Below are 14939 nucleotides of genomic sequence, written 5' to 3' on the forward strand. Positions count from 1 at the left end.
TGGTGCCATGTGTACTACTTCAACCAAGGCTCTGGAAACGTTGCAAGATATTCCACCCATTGAAACATATTTAAGATATGAGGCGGCGCTTACAGCCGAACGGCTCTTTACTTTAGGCGAACTGGCCAAAAGCGGTTATAGGACACGTCATCAATGTATACTGGACACATTGGAAGGTTATACACAATCATAGGACGTGCCTGATCGTATACCAGACACAGAATATGTCGGAAACTTTGAAACGCTGATCCCAGATAGAATGTCTTGGTCAAGCGGAACATTAGAGCAAATACCAGTAGGAATCCGTTGTTACACGGATAGCTCTAAATTGGGGGACAAAGTGGGGCTGGGTTCTATATTGAATACCCAGAAAAATATATACCACCGTTTACCAAATCATAACACAAGCTTCCAGGCAGAAGTACGATTGTACGGATTGTAAGAAAGCTTTAACTGAATACTCTCCCAGGTAAGGTTCAAATCATATGGGTACCAGCCCATTCGGGAGTAGTCAGTAACGAAAGGGCGAATGTAATAGCTTTAAAAGGTAGGGAGCTCGAGGTAGTTAACCTGACAAACGCGAAACCATTCGACGCAACAAAAGCTGAACTAAAAATATGGGTGAGAGAATCCCATAAGGTCTTTCGGAATAATGAAGCAGTGGGTAGTACCACAAAGATCCTATAGGGTGACCCTGATGAGAGCAAGACGAAAAATCTCATCAAAATGAGCAAGTCTGAAGTTAGTATGATGGTACGTATTCTCAGTGGACACACAGGATTACGAACACATCTATGCAAAATTGGACGTGAGGATTCAGACGAATGTAGAGCATGTGGAGAGGACAGTAAAACTCTGGAGCACTTTCTTGGCACTGCCAGGCATTCGTCAAAGTTAGATCCAAGTATCTTGGAACTGATGTTATTCCGGAAATAACATTCCTGACTAACACTGATTGGAAGATTCTTAGGAATTACGTTCAGGAAACTGAGTTTATGAACACTGAAAAATAATTCATTCAGTTCCCTTTTTTTCATGATAAGGAGCGCACAACAGGCCCGATAGTGGCCTAGGTGTATTTCTTCCGATTTGATGTAATATACATCCTCCTATCAACCTACCTACCTACCTAAAATTTTCGATGAGCGGTTTGGGTTGTTATCATTAACTAACTGAAAATCGTCTCCTATGACGTATTAGTTTCCAAATGTTGTCATAAAATATTTAATTAATTATATTGTGCTCATTTTAATGCACCGTTATATTTTAGAGCTGTATCCTTTTACTGTTTTTCTTCTTTACGGACAATTTTTTGAGTTTGATTATAGAGGTGTTGTATTTAAAAATAATAAAAATAGAATATTTATTAGGACAGTTTCACTTATGATAAAAACAAATTTTTTGTAAATCGGACAAATATTTTAGAAAATATTACTAAATATGTTTTTAAATACATGCTGTATGGATAAATGTTTGAATCAGTGTACATACCTACATTTATTTATACATACATTTAGAATATGTTATACAGTTATTTCTTCTCACCAAATAACATAATATGTGGGAGGGCCGCTCGGCTACGAATTTTTGTGGTTCTGAAAATAAAAGGTTGATATCAGGGTTTAATATTTAGTTTTTAGTTTTATTTTTTTAAATGTCGACTGAACTGAAGAAAGTTCAAGTATTTATTTTTCCCTCACAAGCTAACTGAAGTCAGTCAACTGTGTCAACGCACTGCTGCAAAAACTTGCAAGTGGTTTTGTTTTTCTTCAGCAGCCACACACACAAGCGGCGGCCATGTTAAGTTTTTCAACTCAGCCGAACTGAACACAACGACTGAACAGTAAAAACAGATTTGCGTGTGCTGCTTACGTATTGCTTAGTTCTTGGTTTCGTTTTCTTACTAAGGAACGTAAAAAAAACTGATAGTTTGACTGGTTAGTACAAATCAAGCCGACTGAACAATAAAACTTGATGGGTTGTTTGTTCATTAAGACTTTGTTATTGTATGCAATTTGTTTTAGTATATTGCATGTTTTTGTGTTTAAATTTGACAAAAGTAAACAAAGTAATTGATAATTATTGCTAATAGAAATTGTTAATTAATTTAAAATTTATAAAATTATAAATTACTATACTTATAAATTTAGATATTTTCTTTAAATAAAAATTGATTTAAATTTAAGCATTTTGATGATTTTTTTGTGAGATTTTGTTATTGTATGTATGTATGTATATTAGGGTGGGCTTTTCACTCGGATCAACTTCTAATAGTGAAATTATGTTGTATTTTAACGTCAAATGGAAGACTGTAAAATATTATTCAATTATTTTGAGGGTAAGAGCCCGCGCATCGCCGCCAAAGTTTGTAAATGCGTTTATATGGGAAAAATGGCACTTTTTGGAGTATTTTCACAAAATGAGGCTTTAAGTATTAATTATTGCACCATTTTATAGCAAAATCGTAATGTCTACAAAATTGTCTTTCCAAAAAGATGGAAAAACTCAAAATTGGTTAAAAAAGTTTTGAGTTATTAAAATTTTCCCCGAGAATTTTGTGATTCTGAAGACATATAAAAGTAAATATAAGAAAATTTTTGTTAGTTTTGAAAAATTTTACAAAAAAATATTATGTTTATCTTTATAAGGTTCATAAATGTGCTAGTACGAATTTTTGTTCAAATTGGATAACGCTTACTCGGTTTAGTCTGTGGTCAAAAAAGGGCCATTATTTTAACAGCATCTCCAAAACTCCATTTTCAAACATTAAAAAATTTTGTTAAATGGATTATTAACCCATCTAACTATCTAATTTTTAGATAACTTGCCAAAATTTTTGTCGAACTAATTTTGATTAGGTCCAGAAAAATGTATATTAATACACCAGTTCGAAAACATTTTAATAGAATGATGTATCTATATACAGAATATGGGAGTTGTGACCAATTATGGACTGATCAGGCAACAATTTCATATAATGATTTATATACAGAAAAAGATCAAGTCTAATTTTACTCCAATAGCTTTATTAATCAATGAAATATGTGCGTTTAGGTGACTTTCGGAAGTGGACTTTATATAGGAGCTATGAGCAATTAAGGGCCTATCCGGAAAAATTTCGCAGAGTGATTCATTATATTTTATATTTTATGAAGATATCTTTATTTGATAATTAAATATGTGCGTTTAAGAGATTTTTTGAAGTGGACCTATTACCAAATATGGACCGATCCAGAAAAAATTTGGTACAATGTTTTATATGCCTATTCGCAAAAAATTTCGTAGAGTGATTAATGTCAAGATAAAACATATTTGCGTCGAATTTTCTCAAGTTAACTTTATTTGACAATGAAATATGTGAGTTTAAGTGACTCTCAGAAGTGGACCTTATATAGAAGCTATGACCAATAATGGACCGATCCGAGAAAAAAGTGGTAGAATGATTCATATGTACACAAAACTTATTCAAGTCGAATTTTACCCCTATAGCTTTAGAATTCAATGAAATATATGCGTGTAAGTGATTTTCGGAAGTGGACCTTATATGGGAACTATGAAGAAATTATGGGCCTATTCGGGAAACATTTCGCAGAGTGATTCATATTTGGACGAAACGTGTTTGTGTCGAATTTTATCAAGATAGCTTTATTTGATAATGAAATATGTGCTTTTAAGTGATTTTCGTAAGTGAACCTTATATGGAAGCTATGACCAATAATCGACCGACCCGTAAAAAATTTATAAAATGATTTGTACGTACACAAAACATATTCAAGTCGAATTTTATCCCAATAGCTTTAGAATTCAATGAAATATATGCGTTTAAGTGATTTTCGGAAGTGGACCTTATATGGGAGCTATGACCAATTATAGGCCTATCCGGAAAAAATTTCGTAGAGTTATTTATATTTAGGCAAAACATATTTGTATCGAATTTTGTCAAGATAGCTTTACTTGACATTGAAATATGTGCTTTTAAGTGATTTTCGGAAGAGGGCCTTATATGGGAGCTATGACCAATAAGGGACCGATCCGTAAAAAAAATTGTGAAATGATTTGAGTGCACACAAAACATATTTCTGTCGAATTTCATCAAAATAGCTTTAGAATTCAATGAAATATATGCGTTTAAGTGATTTTCGGAAGTGGACCTTATATGGGAGCTATGACCAATTATGGGCCTATCCGGAAAAATATTCGTAGAATGATTCATGTTTAGGTAAAACATATTTGTGTCGAATTTTATCAATATAGCTTTATTTGGCATTGAAATATGTGCTTTTAAGTGATTTTCGGAAGTGGGCCTTATATGGGAGCTATGACCAATAATGGACCGATCCGTAAAAAATTCGGTAGAATGATTTGTATGTATACAAAACATATCCAACTCGAATTTTATCACAATAGCTTTATTCATCAAAGAAATATGTGTGTTTAGCTGATTTTCGGAAGTGGACCTTATATGGGAGCTATGACCAATTGTGGACCGACTGAGATCTACGTTGACAGTATGATTTCTGTTCATATTATATTTATATGTACAAAATTTCGTGTTGATACCGATATATTTGAGGGAGTTATTAACGATAAACTAATTTCCGGGAATATATACCTTTGTATGGGGGCTATGGGAAATATTGGATCGATTGTAAAGATTTTGAATATAATTCATCACTGTCCTGAAAAAATAATGTGTGACAAAATTCATCGAAATATATTTGAAATATGAAAAAAACGTAATTTTTTTCGAGGTAGTCTGAAATTTGTACTCATAACATTTTACGTTGTGAACCGATTTTGCTGATTTTCAACACCAAACTGCATAGGATAATAATAAATATTTTGGATGAATTTGGTTCATTTCCTTTGCTTAGTTTTAACGTGAGCGTGTTTTACACCGACAGACAGACAGACAGACGGACATAGCTAAATCGACTCAGAATTTGATAAGGACCCAGAATATATATACTTTGTTGGGTCTTAGATGAATATTTCTTGGTGTTACACACGGAACGACAAACTTGTATATACCCTCTATCACCACTGATGGTGGTGGAGTGTATAATTATATTATTACCAATTGTTGCTTAATTTTGATCAAGTAAATTGCGATTATTATTTCCGAGTCCATGGAAAGTTAGTTCTAATCAAATTTTCGAAACTAAAAATCATTAACCCTCTAAACACCGGGGTCAAAATCAAATTTTTGAATTTTATGTTCTTGAAGAAATAAGAGCATGATGTTGTTAATTTGTTGATGGATATTGATGAAACTTCTTAGAAGTTATTTTTACTACATTCAAATAATACGATAAACCAAATACTGGATATATATCCATTAAATCTTTAAGAAAATTAATTTTAGAAAATTCCTTTTTAAAAGTGTTTTTTTGTAGTGTTTAAAAATCGGTCTTGAATTGACCCCAAGTATGACAGAGAGTTAATTTTTGAAGAAGTTTGATTCCTAGATTTCTGGATATATTTTCGTGTAGTTTGTCAAAATGAATTCATAATTAAATACACAATATTTTGCTATTTTTAATGAAGAATATTAAATATACAAAAACTTGATTTTGACCCCGGTTTTTAGAGGGTTAATGATTTTTAATTTCGGAAATTTTATCAGAAATAACTTTTCATGGACTCGGAAATAATAATCGCAATTTAATTGATCAAAATTAAGCAACAATTGGTAATAATATAATTTTTACTTAATTATTGGCAAAAATTGCCTTTTTCCCGAAATCCTTCAAATTCACATCGCAGGTACGGTAAAATTATGAGAGGTATTAAGCTCATTCTTTCTATGTTTAATTCTTACATATATCCTTTATAATATCCAGCATAGAAAACTTTAATTTTTAATAATCCATTTAACAAAATTTAAAAAAAAAAGTTTGAAAATGGAGTTTTGGAGATGCTGTTAAAATAATGGCCCTTTTTTGACCACAGACTAAACCGAGTAAGCGTTATCCAATTTGAACAAAAATTCGTACTAGCACATTTATGAACCTTATAAAGATAAACATAATATTTTTTGTACAATTTTTCAAAACTAACAAAAATTTTCTTATATTTACTTTTATATGTCTTCAGAATCACAAAATTCTCGGGGGAAATTTTAATAACTCAAAACTTTTTTAACCAATTTTGAGTTTTTCCATCTTTTTGGAAAGACAATTTTGTAGACATTACGATTTTGCTATAAAATGGTGCAATAATTAATACTTAAAGCCTCATTTTGTGAAAATACTCCAAAAAGTGCCATTTTTCCCATATAAACGCATTTACAAACTTTGGCGGCGATGCGCGGGCTCTTACCCTCAAAATAATTGAATAATATTTTACAGTCTTCCATTTGACGTTAAAATACAACATAATTTCACTATTAGAAGTTGATCCGAGTGAAAAGCCCACCCTAATATACATACATACATACAATAACAAAATCTCACAAAAAAATCATCAAAATGCTTAAATTTAAATCAATTTTTATTTAAAGAAAATATCTAAATTTATAAGTATAGTAATTTATAATTTTATAAATTTTAAATTAATTAACAATTTCTATTAGCAATAATTATCAATTACTTTGTTTACTTTTGTCAAATTTAAACACAAAAACATACAATATACTAAAACAAATTGCATACAATAACAAAGTCTTAATGAACAAACAACCCATCAAGTTTTATTGTTCAGTCGGCTTGATTTGTACTAACCAGTCAAACTATCAGTTTTTTTTACGTCCCTTAGTAAGAAAACGAAACCAAGAACTAAGCAATACGTAAGCAGCACACGCAAATCTGTTTTTACTGTTCAGTCGTTGTGTTCAGTTCGGCTGAGTTGAAAAACTTAACATGGCCGCTGCACAGTGGTATAGGAAAAAAAAAAGAGGGAAATAATTCGGTAACTTCTAAACGGTTAATCCGATTTTAATGAAATTTGGTATGCACAAAGAGGAGGTGTTGTCGAGTTTAGGTTTTGAATTTGGACCTTATAGGCCAACCAGGGGCCCGGCGGGGGGTCCTCAAATTAGGACACCTCGGCTATGTTAAATTTTTAAAACGATCCTATTTCTTCATTTGAGTTCCGATTTAAAAAAAATTTCGTATATAGAATCTCCTCATCGAGCACTATAAAAAATGTCGTCGTAGCAGTAAATTATCTCTTATAGTTTAGGAGATATTCGCATTTGAATATTAAAATTTTAAAATTTTTACCGTCCTTACTTTAGTTTTTTTTGATAATAGCAGGTCCAAATATTTCCGATTTTCACCATTTTTTTTTATTTGCTTAACAACAAGTTTATATACCAAGCAGTGAAAGAATTATGTAAAAATCATGACTGAGTCCAAAGTTATAGGCATTTAAATTTAAAAAATTAAAAAAAGGCGATTTTTTGTCATTTTTTTGGGAAAAAAGTATCTTTTTCTTTTTAAGTTATCTAAAAAGTTTCTAAGAAGATGTATATAGAATTTATACTTTTTGGAAAGCTGACTTTACATAAAATACGATAAATGAAACAAAACCTAAAAATTTTTGATACCGAGGGGACCAGGTCCATCCAAAAAAACCCTATTTTTTATGGAAAATTAAATTTTGAGCAAAAATTCTCAAATCGCATAGTCGATATCAAATTATAGTGACCTGTTTTATATGACCCAATATGTTCTTAATCATTTTGTAACGGGTTTCGATAACCCCGCCCCTGGCATGGATATAATAGGCAAAAAACTAAAAAATCCCATTTTTGGGATTTTTTAAAACTTTTTTGGGAATTCCGGGATTTCTAATAAGAAAATTCGAAATTTTGATTTAATTTTGGATTTTAAGTAAAAAAAATCTAGAAAATTTACCTAGCACTATTATTTTCATCCATATATGTAACAAATTTAAGAGTTAACCTTATGGATGAAAATAATAGTGCTAGGCAAATTTTCTAAAAGATGTTGAGTTTTCCCTAATTAATTTGTCACTTAAAAAACATTAGGTAGGCATGTTATATATCAATGGAAAGGTAATTTTGTTTTTTTTTCAAAACTGTATATAATTTTTGAAAATTAAAAAATTCGCGGAATACTTTTTTTAAAAAAAATTAAAAAATGTTTTTTATTCAGTTTTTGCGAAGATACAAATTTTTCAAATTGCAATAAAAATTTTATTTATGAATATTTTTTGATGAAATTTTACAGTTAGGTAGATTTTTTTACTTAAAATCCAAAATTAAATCAAAATTTCGAATTTTCTTATTAGAAATCCCGGAATTCCCAAAAAAGTTTTAAAAAATCCCAAAAATGGGATTTTTTAGTTTTTTGCCTATTATATCCATACCAGGGGCGGGGTTATCGAAACCCGTTACAAAATGATTAAGAACATATTGGGTCATATAAAACAGGTCACTATAATTTGATATCGACTATGCGATTTGAGAATTTTTGCTCAAAATTTAATTTTCCATAAAAAATAGGGTTTTTTTGGATGGACCTGGTCCCCTCGGTATCAAAAATTTTTAGGTTTTGTTTCATTTATCGTACTTTATGTAAAGTCAGCTTTCCAAAAAGTATAAATTCTATATACATCTTCTTAGAAACTTTTTAGATAACTTAAAAAGAAAAATATACTTTTTTCCCAAAAAAATTACAAAAAATCGCCTTTTTTTAATTTTTTAAATTAAAATGCCTATAACTTTGGACTCAGTCATGATTTTTACATAATTCTTTCACTGCTTGATATATAAACTTGTTGTTAAGCGAATAAAACAAAATGGCGAAAATCGGGAATATTTGGACCTGCTATTATCAAAAAAAACTAAAGTAAGGACGGTAAAAATTTTAAAATTTTAATTTTCAAATGCGAATATCTCCTAAACTATAAGAGATAATTTACTGCTATGACAACATTTTTTATAGTGCTCGATGAGGAGATTCTATATACGAAATTTTTTTTAAATCGGAACTCAAATGAAGAAATAGGATCGTTTTAAAAATTTAACATAGCCGAGGTGTCCTAATTTGATGACCCCCCGCCGGGCCCCTGGTTGGCCTATAAGGTCCAAATTCAAAACCTAAACTCGACAACACCTCCTCTTTGTGCACACCAAATTTCATTAAAATCGGATTAACCGTTTAGAAGTTACCGAATTATTTCCCTCTTTTTTTTTCCTATACCACTGTGCGCTGCTTGTATGTGTGGCTGCTGAAGAAAAACAAAACCTCTTGCAAGTTATTGCAGCAATGTGTTGACACAGTTGACTGACTTCAGTTAGCTTGTAAGGGGAAATTTTAACTAGTTACTATTTTTTAAGCATGGTACTAAATTTAGTCAAATATTTAGTAATTTGCGACTGCAATTAGCAGTTTTTTGAAACCCTGGTTGATATATTAGTATTTTAATAACAATAATAACTATTTCTAATAATATAACATTTATACTATTATTGTTATTATACCCTTCACCTTCGTGAGAAGGGTATATATAAGTTTGTCATTCCGTTTGTAATTTCTATATTATAATTTTCCCACCCCATAAAGTATATATATTCTGGATCCTTATAGGTAGCGGAGTTGCAGCAATGTGTTGACACAGTTGACTGACTTCAGTTAGCTTGTAAGGGGAAATTTTAACTAGTTACTATTTTTTAAGCATGGTACTAAATTTAGTCAAATATTTAGTAATTTGCGACTGCAATTAGCAGTTTTTTGAAACCCTGGTTGATATATTAGTATTTTAATAACAATAATAACTATTTCTAATAATATAACATTTATACTATTATTGTTATTATACCCTTCACCTTCGTGAGAAGGGTATATATAAGTTTGTCATTCCGTTTGTAATTTCTATATTATAATTTTCCCACCCCATAAAGTATATATATTCTGGATCCTTATAGGTAGCGGAGTTGATTAAGCTATGTCCGTCTGTCTGTCTGTCTGTCCGTCTGTGTGTTTGTTGAAATCAGTTTTTAGAGGACCCCAGATATCGGCGAGATCCGAATCTTCAATAATTCTGTTAGACATGCTTGTGTATTTTGTTTTTTTTTAGTATTTCGTTTCGTATGTTTGGATGGATGTGTGTTTCAAATCCTTCTGTATATTGTTTTTTGTATTGGTGCATTCAGTTTCGTATGTTTGGATGTTGTTGGTTTTACTGCCTTGTGTATTTTGTTTTTGTGTGGTTTGTTCTTGTGTGATTTAGCGTTGTTGTTGTTCATATTGTTTTGCTATTGCTATAATAATGATATAGTCGGGAAAATGAAATAAATTTAAATTTTATGAAATTTATATTTATTAAATACACTATGGTGAAGTGTATATAAGATTCGGCACAGCCGAATATAGCACTCCTACTTGTTTTTTTTTTTTCAATTTCTTTATTTCAATAACCTAGCCTATATAAGCTTATACATTTCTACTTATGAATATTTTACATAAAAATTAATTTTTAATATTAAAACTCATAATTAAAACAATAGTAAAGTAATAAATTAAATATAAAATAACAATTGTCATACTACGATACTTTACAATACAATAACTTCAATGTCGTCAGATTTTATTATTGACCATATCCAATTAAAATGTAATTGGGAAATTTAACTGTAAAATTTGGGTTAAAATTAATTTTAAAATCATTACTTAAGGTGCTAGAATCAAGTGTTTATAAAAACTCAAATTTTTGAAAACACGGGTTTCTCGGTTTACCGAAAAATGGCCATTTCTAGAAAACCGATTTGTTGGTTAAGCGAGTATGAGAAAACTGGTTAACCGAAGTGTTTTGAATATTGTACTATGAACAGTGGGGAATTTTTGTCTTTTTCTGATCATAAATCTGTAACGTTTTATCTGTTAATGAAAATTTTACACTAATAATTTTGACAACATTTCTGATCATGTGTATTAATATGAGCTTCAGAACTTCAATAGTTACTTGGTAATATGTATATGTATGTCTGAAATTAAATATTTTTATTGCAAAAGTTTGAACAAAAGTTTTGTTGTAATATTTCTTTTCGAATGCAACGAATTAATGAAAAATTGCCATTATTAACCACTTATATAAAAATAAGTTTTATCTACATATAATTTATACATATAAATCAATAGTATAAATAAAAACCTACCATTACCCAGCGAAAACTTACATTGAAAAGTAATGAGTTAAAAAGCTTAAAAAACCGCTTTTCACTACTTATTCATTAGCATTTTAACTCTTTATTTTAAGACGATCATGACATTGAAGGCAAGTACCATGCTTGCTTACAAATCACTACTTATATAAGTACTTTAAAATAAGGAGTTAAAAAGTTTTTTGTTTCAAAAAACACAACAATTTCTCACGCAGAATACGGGCCGGGCTTCTTGTTTGTTATGCATTGAACACAACTACAGACTACCAACTGCAATCTGTCAAAAAATAAAATACACACGTTTATATGAAGACGATTCTTTTGACGACAGCACAGGTACACGACCACTCGACTGCTTTTGTCGCTGCAGTCGAATTAAGCTAATTTCTATTTTTGTCAACCACAAAACAGAACATTTTTTCATTTATTTTGCACTTTTTTATAATTAAAGAACTTTAAAATTTATTTTCTTTAAGAACTACAAAATTTAGTTTCTAGATGTTTTGTGAAATTTTAAGGAATTCGCACGAAAACTTTGTATATGTATGCAATTTCCTGTACCCGAAACAAATTCTCAAAGCTCCATTGAGAATCTAATTCTAACCATGAATAGTTTCATGGTAAACATTCAAAATATGTTTCAACAATTGATGCAGAATCAAAGCATGCTCCTGCAGATCCTGCTAAATAAAAAATGAATTCTCTAAGAATTTGTTTTTGGAATGCTAACGGTCTTACCCAACCTAAACAATTCCTGCTGTTTCAAGATATTGATGTACTACTAGTCTCTGAAACACACTTTACCCTAAAGAATTATTTCAGAATTAACGGATGCTACACTTATGACCCAAAACACCCAAGTGGTAGAGCTTGTGGCGGAACAGCTATTTTAGTGAGGAAAAATATTAGGCATTTTCCAATGTCAGAATACAAAATGTACCACATTCAGGCCACATCTATAAATATACCAGATAGTAGCAGTTTCTCGAATACTTTAAAACTCTTGGTCCAAGACTTATAGCAGCTGGTGATTATAATGCTAAACATACATTTTGGGGCTCTCGCCTCATTACTCCCAGAGGTAGGCAATTGTTAGAAACAATATCTCATAACAGACTAGATGCCATATCTAGTGGCCAACCTCCTTATTGGCCTACAGACCTCAATAAGATTCCCGATCTAATTGACTTTGCTGTAATAAAAAATATAAAGAACAAGTAATAGAGTTATATTCGGCCATGCCGAATCTTATACACCCACCATCAAATCATCCTTATAAATAAACTTTGATATTATCGATCTATGTTGAATAATATGTCGTTATTAATATGAACATCAGGAACATATTTGGAAGAGGGTCTTTAACAAGGCCTTAAGCATGGACCGTGCTCTTCCGAATTAAAAATATAAATTTTGTTTGATCCAATATTTATAATCATAAACTGTTTTTTTGTAAAAGTGGTTATATGGAAGGTAGAGTCAATTATGGACCTATACTTGTCAGTTTATACAATAATGTTTTGTATCTAATGTAGCTGTACTGTACAGTCATGAGGTTTAAAGTCATTATCTGAAGGAAACCGAAAATGGGTGTTTGATTAGTTATCGACCAATCCTCAAGTTGAAAAATTCCAGTTCCTATAAAACTACCGTAACTTGGAAGAACTTTTGAGCCATACATGAGAGTTAAAGTGATTCTCTGGAGTGAATCTTATATAAGGGTCAATTATAGACCGACTTTTATAAACTTTCGTACATAAATTATGTTCGTAAGTCGTAATATTAAGCAACTAATGAGAGTTAAAGTAATTTTACAGAAGTGGTCATTTATCGATCCATCTTCATCAATGCCGGCAGGAAGATTTTAATTCCCATAACACTTATGTTGAATTGCATATATCTACTCGTATTTTTATGCCAGTAATGAGCGTTAAAGGCACCTCTATACGCCCACCCCCGTATAAGTCAATTATTGATCGATACTTCTAAAAATTAGTACGTTTTTTTTTCATACAAATATTGAGAGTGTTGCATTTTTGAGCCACTAATGAGCTTTAAAGTAATTTTCTAATGGGGACCTTAATAGGGGCATACGGCAGAGGCTCATCCAAAACTTGCTTATGTGAAATCTCATCGCTGTAGTCGCATTTGAGCGTTACAGACAGTAAAGAGCGTTACAGTCACTATCTGAGGGGGACCTTATATGGAGGTTGGGGTCAGTTATAGACCGATCCCCATAAAATTTGATAAATAGTTTTAGACTAGTACAAAACTTGTTTACGTAGAATTTTACTGCTGTAATCGAATTTTTGAGTCAGTAATTAGCGTTAAAGTCATTTTCTGAAGGGGACCTTATAGGGGGGTAGGGTCAATTACAGACTGATCCTCAAAAAATTTAGGGCGGTATTTTAGCTAACACGAAAACTGTTTATGTCGAATTTCATCGCTGTACTCGCAGTTTTAAGCTAGTAATGAGCTTTAAAGACATTTTCTGAAGGGGACCTTACAAGGGGGCTAGGGTTCATTTAGGACCGATGCTTATATAATTTGATAAAGAACTTTTGGCTCGCACAAAACTTGCTTATGTAGAATTTGACTGCTGTACTCACATTTTTGAGTCAAGCCTTAAGGTCATTTTCTGAAGGAGACCTTATATGGGGGGTTGGGTCAATCATGGACCCATCCTCATAAAATTTAAGAAAATGATTTCAGTTCCTATAAAACTTTTTTATGTCGAATTTTATTGCTATATATGTATATATGTGTCTTAAGGTCAGATATGAGCATTAAAGTCATTTTCTGAAGGGGACCTTATATGGGGGGTAGGGTCAATTATGGACCGATCCTTATAAAATTATATGCCGAATTTCACCGCTATTGATGCTTCTCTTAGCCAGTTATGGTCGATAAAGTCATTTTCTGAAGGGGACTTTATATGGGGGGTAGGGTCAATTATGAGCCTATCCTTATAAAATTTTAAAAAGAGATTTAGGTTCCCATAAAACATGTTTGTGCCGAATTTCACAGCTATTGATTCTTCTCTTAGCCAGTTATGGGAGATAAAGTCATTTTCTGAAGGAGACTTTATATGGGGGGTAGGGTCAATTATGGACCGATCCTTATAAAATTCCACGAAGAGATTTATGTTCCTATAGAACATGTTTCTGGCGAATTTCTCTTAGTCAGTTATGGGCGATAAAGTCATTTTCTGAGGGGGACTTTATATGGGGGGTAGGGTCAATTATGGGCCTATCCTTATAAAATTTTACAAAGGATTTAGGTTCTCATAAGACATGTTTGTGCCGAATTTCACCGCTATTAATGCTTTTCTTAGCCGGTTATGGGCGATAAAGTCATTTTCTGAAGGGAACTTTATAAGGGGGGTAGGGTCAATTATGGACCGATCCTTATTAAATTCCACGAGAAGATTTATGTTCCCATAAAACATGTTTGTGCCGAATTTCATTGCTATTGGTTCTTCCCTTAGCAAGTTATGAGCGGTAAAGTCATTTGCTGCAGGGGGCTTATATGGGGGCTAGGCGAAATTATGGACCGATATTGCCCATTTTCAATACCAAACAAACTGCATCAACTAGAAGTATCTGTGCAAAATTTCAGCTCGCTAGCTACTTCCATTTGGACTCTATCGTGTTTTCAACAGACAGACAGACGGACATGGCTAGATCGTCTTAGAATCTAATAAGGACCCAGAATATATATACTTTTATGGGTCTTAGACGAATATTTCAATGCGTTACAAACGGAATGACAAAAACAATATACCCCCCATCTTTTTTGATGGTGGGTA

At 31.6% G+C, this 14939-nt stretch overlaps 1 protein-coding gene across 1 annotated transcript in view; it reads right to left on the reverse strand.

Annotated features, from left to right (window-relative positions):
• Positions 1–1016: 1016 nt before the first annotated feature.
• Positions 1017–14939, reverse strand: part of LOC119613941 (kinesin-like protein KIF21A) — a gene marked incomplete at its 5' end in the record, with an annotated part of 130106 nt that continues 116183 nt past the window's right edge. Inside the window, one exon of the mRNA XM_037970015.1 lies at positions 1017–1595. Within this exon, the coding sequence (XP_037825943.1) occupies positions 1532–1595 (64 nt within the window). The remainder of the gene's footprint in view (positions 1596–14939) is intronic.

Source organism: Lucilia sericata, unplaced genomic scaffold, assembly GCF_015586225.1.
Source record: "Lucilia sericata isolate MDLA Ls3-8-SP2 unplaced genomic scaffold, ASM1558622v1 Contig000041F_arrow, whole genome shotgun sequence".
Taxonomy (NCBI): Eukaryota; Metazoa; Arthropoda; class Insecta; order Diptera; family Calliphoridae; genus Lucilia; species Lucilia sericata.